The sequence below is a fragment of the Coregonus clupeaformis genome, chromosome 21, assembly GCF_020615455.1.
Source record: "Coregonus clupeaformis isolate EN_2021a chromosome 21, ASM2061545v1, whole genome shotgun sequence".
In the NCBI taxonomy this organism is placed as follows: Eukaryota; Metazoa; Chordata; class Actinopteri; order Salmoniformes; family Salmonidae; genus Coregonus; species Coregonus clupeaformis.
This window is the reverse complement of record NC_059212.1, coordinates 33051393-33058592: the sequence shown is the minus strand read 5'-3', so window position 1 is coordinate 33058592 and position 7200 is coordinate 33051393. Positions and strand designations below refer to the sequence as shown.

General features: G+C 50.7%; 1 protein-coding gene across 1 annotated transcript in view; it reads right to left on the bottom strand.

Annotated features, from left to right (window-relative positions):
* Positions 1-314: 314 nt before the first annotated feature.
* Positions 315-7200, bottom strand: part of LOC121534438 (histamine H3 receptor) — a 33430-nt gene continuing 26544 nt past the window's right edge. Inside the window, exon 3 of the mRNA XM_041841035.1 lies at positions 315-1106. Coding sequence (XP_041696969.1) covers positions 315-1106 — 792 coding nt within the window. The remainder of the gene's footprint in view (positions 1107-7200) is intronic.

The following is a 7200-nucleotide window of genomic DNA, read 5'->3' as shown; positions in this document are numbered from 1 at the left end:
TCAACAACGTTGATTCACCCAGTTTGTGCCCAGTGAGTAGTATCGCCTTTGAGTCTATGTAAAGTGCTTCTCTTACAATCATTTTGGCTTTTGAGATTCACCCCACTTCTCTGGCCACTGGCCTATCACATGCAAGACAATCTGTTTTGTTCCATTAAAAATGTTAATTGCTAAAGTATCAGTTGAATCTTGATTATCTCTTTTGAGTCTATGTACAGTAAAGTGTTTAATGTGTGTATCACCACCTCTCTGGCTCTTGGCCCATCCATCACATGATACAGTAGAGGCCCTTAAGTCATTGGCCATACTGCAGGTCAGTTGGTGGCCAGCTGAGCTGACCTCTGCCTGGGACACAGGATCCTGCCGAAGGCCCTGCGGAAGCTGCTGTGACAGAGCGGGTAGAGGAAAGGGTTAATGGCTGAGTTGAGCCACAGCAGCCAGAAGGTGACCTCGTACCAGTGGTGCTGGACACAGCGTCCCTTACAGGCGGCTCTGATGATCATCAGGAGGGTGTAGGGCGCCCAGCACACAGCAAATACACACACGATGACAGCCAGCGACTTGGCAATCTTCTTGTCCCTTGACAGGCAGCTGCGCTGGGTGCCCCTAGTGGAGGAGGTGTCCTGCCGCTCCAAGGGGGGATGGAAGGTCTGGGAGTGGAAGGACCCTGAGCCTGATCCCCTCTCCTGTACCGACACAGCGCTAGACAGCTTCTTAACCACTACCGAGTTCCGGGAGAAGAGGGAGGTGAGGCGGAGGCATTCCCCTCTCCCCAGGTGAGAGGGCTGTCCATCGGGCGCATAGGCCTGTCCACTAGCCTCATCTCTGTTCCGGAGCCTCCTCCGACGGATGTTGAGGTAGATGCTGAGGTTGAAGAAGGATACAGAGATTAAGGGGGAGAAGAACTCCAACATGGAGGCACTGAGGAGGAAGTACCAGGTGTAGTAGAACTCAGCGTAGCATTCATCCTCCGGGACGCGGCTCTTCCCCACCACCAGCTCCCAGAAGATGATGGCAGGGCCATAGAGGAGAAAGGCCAGGACCCAGACTGCTATCATCTTTATGATGGCTCGGTGGGTCATGCCCTGTCTGGCACGGTAGCTCACCTGGCGGAAACCATAGAAACAAGAGGCAAAGATGATGAACATGATTGGTTCTTTTGGGCTTTGCTGTGTTATTATGACTCATTCTGTCTAGATGTTGGTTTGTAAAGGGCAATTCCACGATAACTGAATTGCGCTGAGACTCAGATTTGTTACTTAAAATGTATGCCAAACAAAAACCATTGATTTCAAAGTTCAATAAACCATACAACTTTATGCACAATTACTACTTTTAACTATTTACACAGAACATTTTACAAAAACACATTTACTGGAAGAACTGTTCAGATGCAAAGTTTGGTAACATAATTTAGGGAAAATCTCCCTCAGTGAACAAGTTTTCAAAAATCCTTAAATATCTGCTCCAAATCAAATCAAACTTTATTTGTCACATTCGCCAAATACAACAGGTGTAGACCTTACCGTGAAATGCTTTACAGTGAGGGAAAAAAGTATTTGATCCCCTGCTGATTTTGTACGTTTGCCAACTGACAAAGACATGATCAGTCTATAATTTTAATGGTAGGTTTATTTGAACAGTAGGAGACAGAATAACATCAAAAAAATGTTATAAATTGATTTGCATTTTAATGAGGGAAATAAGTATTTGACCCCCTCTCAATCAGAAAGATGTCTGGCTCCCAGGTGTCTTTTATACAGGTAACGAGCTGAGATTAGGAGCACACTCTTAAAGGGAGTGCTCCTAATCTCAGCTTGTTACCTGTATAAAAGACACCTGTCCACAGAAGCAATCAATCAATCAGATTCCAAACTCTCCACCATGGCCAAGACCAAAGAGCTCTCCAAGAATGTCAGGGACAAGATTGTAGACCTACACAAGGCTGAAATGGGCTACAAGACCATCACCAAGCAGCTTGGTGAGAAGGTGACAACAGTTGGTGCGATTATTCGCAAATGGAAGAAACACAAAAGAACTGTCAATCTCCCTCGGACTGGGGCTCCATGCAAGATCTCACCTCGTGGAGTTGCAATGATCATGAGAACGGTGAGGAATCAGCCCAGAACTACACGGGAGGATCTTGTCAATGATCTCAAGGCAGCTGGGACCATAGTCACCAAGAAAACAATTGGTAACACACTACGCCGTGAAGGACTGAAATCCTGCAGCGCCCGCAAGGTCCCCCTGCTCAAGAAAGCACATATACAGGCCCGTCTGAAGTTTGCCAATGAACATCTGAATGATTCAGAGGAGAACTGGGTGAAAGTGTTGTGGTCAGATGAGACCAAAATTGAGCTCATTGGCAATGTTTGGAGGAGGAGGAATGCTGCCTATGACCCCAAGAACACCATCCCCACCGTCAAACATGGAGGTGGAAACATTATGCTTTGGGGGTGTTTTTCTGCTAAGGGGACAGGACAACTTCACTGCATCAAAGGGACGATGGACGGGGCCATGTACCGTCAAATCTTGGGTGAGAACCTCCTTCCCTCAGCCAGGGCATTGAAAATTGGTCGTGGATGGGTATTCCAGCATGACAATGACCTAAAACGCACGGCCAAGGCAACAAAGGAGTGGCTCAAGAAGAAGCACATTAAGGTCCTGGAGTGGCTTAGCCAGTCTCCAGACCTTAATCCCATAGAAAATCTGTGGAGGGAGCTGAAGGTTCGAGTTGCCAAACGTCAGCCTCGAAACCTTAATGACTTGGAGAAGATCTGCAAAGAGGAGTGGGACAAAATCCCTCCTGAGATGTGTGCACACCTGGTGACCAACTACAAGAAACGTCTGACCTCTGTGATTGCCAACAAGGGTTTTGCCACCAAGTACTAAGTCATGTTTTGCAGAGGGGGTCAAATACTTATTTCCCTCATTAAAATGCAAATCAATTTATAACATTTTTGACATGCATTTTTCTGGATTTTTTTGTTGTTATTCTGTCTCTCACTGTTCAAATAAACCTACCATTAAAATTATAGACTGATCATGTCTTTGTCAGTGGGCAAACGTACAAAATCAGCAGGGGATCAAATACTTTTTTCCCTCACTGTATTACAAGCCCTTAACCAACAATGCAGTTCAAGAAAGAGTTAAGAAAATATTTACCAAATAAACTAAAGTAAAAAATAATAAATAGTAACACAATAAAATAACAATAACGAGGCTATATACAGGGGGTAACAGTACCGAGTCAATGTGCGGGGATACAGGTTAGTCGAGGTAATTTGGACATGCAGGTAGGGGTAAAGTGGCTATGCATAGATAATAGACAGCGGGTAGCAGCAGTGTAAAAACAAATGGGTGGGTGTCAATGTAAATAGTCAGTGTGGCCATTTGATCAATTGTTCAGCAGTCTTATAGCTTTGGGGTAGAAGCTGTTAAGGAGTCTTTTGGTCCTGTCATGAGCCCTCTCACTCCACCGGGTTACCACCTTAATTTGTTTCCACTATCTTCCACTCTGCTCACCTCCCTCTCTCTACTCAGCCTAACTAGCTCCACCTGTCCCTGCTCTGCTCGGCTCTAATTACTCTGCCAGCTGCGCTGCATTACCCACTAACCTCTCCCAGTATTTAAGGCCCTGTCTTTCAGCTCTCCGGTGTCAGATCGTCTGCAAAGCTCACACCCGGAACCTGTTTGCTCGCGCTTCTGGCTCACCCTGGTTTTGTGACCCCCGGACCTGCCTGTTTTTGGATACTCTTCTGCCTCAGGAGATCCAGACCTGCTTCTGCCATTACGACTCCTGACTACTCTTCAATCCCGGTAACTCTGACCAGCCTTCTGCCTTGCTACTACGTATTTTGGATTTCCCTTGAACTGTACTGCTGCCTGGTTTCATTCCGCCCTGTTGTGTCTGTGTCTCCCCCCCCCCAGGACTTCTGGACCACCCACCACCGGCTTCATAGGACGCATCGCTGCCACTGGGGGGGCACAGACCCAGCGCATTGGACCGGGATCCCTGTTACCCCTGGAGCCTTCATTCACTCCCTACTTCCCTTTTCCCTTAAGTTTAATAAACTTTCTGGTGTGACGCAATTGTGGTCCCCTGGTCGTCTGTCTGAATCGTGACAGTACGATCTGACCATTATGGACTCAGCGCACACTTTCCCCGACATGGAAACCGATGAGCATGAGCAGCAGTTCCAGCAGCAGCAACAACAACTCGCCATGATCATTCAACTCCTCACCAACCTTACCCCAGCCAGTCTGCCCACCAGCCCAGCCCCCGAGTTACCTGCCCCGGTCATTGCAGCCGCTGCTCCGGAACCCAAGATTGGAAACCCCGAGCGGTTCAACGGCGATTCAACCCAGGTCCGGCCATTCCTGACTAGCTGCCGACTTCAGTTCTCCTTGCAGCCAAGGACCTTCGCCACGGAGGGGGCTAAAGTTGGGTATGCCATCACTCACCTGACGGGCCGAGCTCGACTCTGGGGAACAGCAGAGTTCGAACGTCAAACCCCCGCATGTGCAACCTTCGACCTGTTTGCTGAGGAGATGCTGAAGGTGTTTGACCTGGATTCACCCACCGCAGAGGCGTCTCGTGAACTGTTCAGTATTCGACAAGGCAGACGTACAGTCGCAGACCATTCCATCGACTTCCGAACCCTGGCTAGACGAAGTTCTTGGAACACACCATCGTTGGTGGACGCGTTCTTCCATAGTTTGGCTGACTATATCAAGGACGAGTTGGTCTCCCATGAACTGCCTTCCACTCTTGATGAAGCCATCGCACTGACTGTCAGGATCGACAGAAGGATACAGACCCGTCGTCGTGAGAGGGGGCGCCAAGGTCCACCTACTACCGGCATTCGGAGAGATCCGACTGGGCTCCTGTCATCTACTGCCACTCACCCAGGTCAGCTTGATCAGTCTGAGCCTATGGAGATTGGGCGAGCCTCCCTCACTCCTGCAGAGCGCCAGCGCCGCTTCACCTCAAACCTCTGCCTCTATTGTGGAGGTGATGGACATCGTGTGGTAACCTGCCCTTTAAAGGGCCGAAGCTCACCGGGCGTAGGGGGAGTCCGGTTGAGTTCAACGACCATCCAGTCCTCCGACCGCAAACCCCTGCTGCAAGTTCACCTCCGCCTCTCTGACTCAACTCACACCCTGGCTGCTCTGGTGGATTCTGGCGCCGAAGCCAACATAATGGACATCAAGCTGGCACGCCAACTGGGACTGGAGAACCTCCGTTTGACACCTCCTATTCCTGCCCGGGCACTGGACGGACACTTACTCGGATCGGTCACTCATGTCACGGCCCCGGTCTCGATGGGTCTGTCCGGAAACCATCAAGAAACTATCCAGTTTCACCTGCTCCCCTCTCCAGGCCAACCCCTCATCCTGGGTTACCCATGGCTCCGCCCGGCACAACCCTCAGCTCGACTGGGTGACCGGGGTGATCAGGGAGTGGGGAGAGGACTGCCACCGAACCTGCCTGCTTGCTGCCGCACTACCCCCTCGGCCAGTACCTACTAACTCCGCTCCTGACCTCTCCAATGTCCCAGAATGCTACCATGGTCTCAGAGAGGTGTTTAACAAAGCAAGAGCCACATCTCTGCCCCCTCACCGACCGTACGACTGTGCCATCGACCTCCTCCCTGGAACAGCTCCTCCAAGGGGTCGTCTTTATTCGTTGTCTGCTCCTGAAAGAAAGTCCATGGAGGACTACATCAATGGCTCTCTGTCCGCAGGATTAATCCGTTCATCTTCATCTCCTGCTGGTGCTGGCTTCTTCTTTGTGGGGGAAGAAGGACGGATCTCTTCGCCCCTGCATCGACTACAGGGGACTCAACGACATCACAGTGAAAAACCGTTACCCTCTGCCTCTGCTCACCTCTGCTTTTGAGTTGCTCCAGGGAGCCACTGTTTTTACCAAGTTGGATCTCAGAAACGCTTACCACCTAGTGCGGATCCGGGAGGGAGATGAATGGAAAACCGCATTCAATACACCAACAGGCCACTACGAGTATCTGGTTATGCCTTTTGGCCTCACCAATGCTCCTGCTGTGTTCCAGGCTCTAGTGAATGATGTACTGCGGGACATGTTAAACAAGTTTGTCTTCGTTTACCTGGATGACATCTTAATTTACTCCAGAAACCTGTCTGAACACACCCGCCATGTCCAGCAAGTCCTTCATCGTCTTCTGGAGAATTCCCTCTACGCCAAGGCAGAGAAATGTGAGTTTCACGTCAAGACAGTGGCCTTCCTGGGGTACATAGTGGCAGAAGGAAGTATCCAAATGGATCCTGCCAAAGTATCAGCAGTCACTTCATGGCCAGTTCCGGAGAACAGAAAGAAGCTGCAACAGTTTCTGGGGTTTGCTAACTTCTATAGGAAGTTTATCCGGAACTACAGTACCGTTGCTGCCCCTCTCACTGCTCTAACCAGCACCAAGCAACCCTTCACCTGGACCCCAGCAGCCGACAAAGCCTTCAGTACCCTCAAGGTGAGGTTCACCTCCGCTCCCATCCTCCAGATGCCTGATGTGGACCGGCAATTCATTGTGGAGGTGGACGCCTCGGATGTGGGAGTTGGTGCTGTGATTTCTCAGTGGGCTGCGGAGGATAGGAAGCTCCATCCCTGTGCCTTTTTCTCACGTCGGTTGTCCCCCTCTGAGTGCAATTACGACATAGGGAACCGTGAGCTGCTGGCTGTGAAGCTTGCCTTGGAGGAGTGGCGTCACTGGCTGGAGGGGTCCACCATTCCATTTCTCGTTTGGACCGATCATAAGAACTTGGAGTACATCCGCACGGCCAAACGGTTGAACTCCAGGCAGTCCCGCTGGGCCCTGTTCTTCACCAGGTTTAATTTCACTCTGTCATACCGGCCTGGATCACGCAACACCAAGCCAGACGCCCTCTCCCGTCAATTCCAGAAGGATGACAACCCCTCCAAGGATCCTGTGTCGATTCTGCCAAGTCCCTGCATCGTTGCAGCTCTGACCTGGGCTGTTGAGGAACAGGTGCTGGAGGCTCTCCGTAACCAGCCAGGTCCCAGCACTTGCCCAGCTGACCGCCTTTTTGTCCCCGAAGACCTGAGGTCCCAGGTCATTCAGTGGGGACATGACTCCCGCCTAGCTTGTCACCCTGGCTCCACCCGCACTTACAACCTGCTCGCCCAGAGGTTCTGGTGGCCCTCTCTGA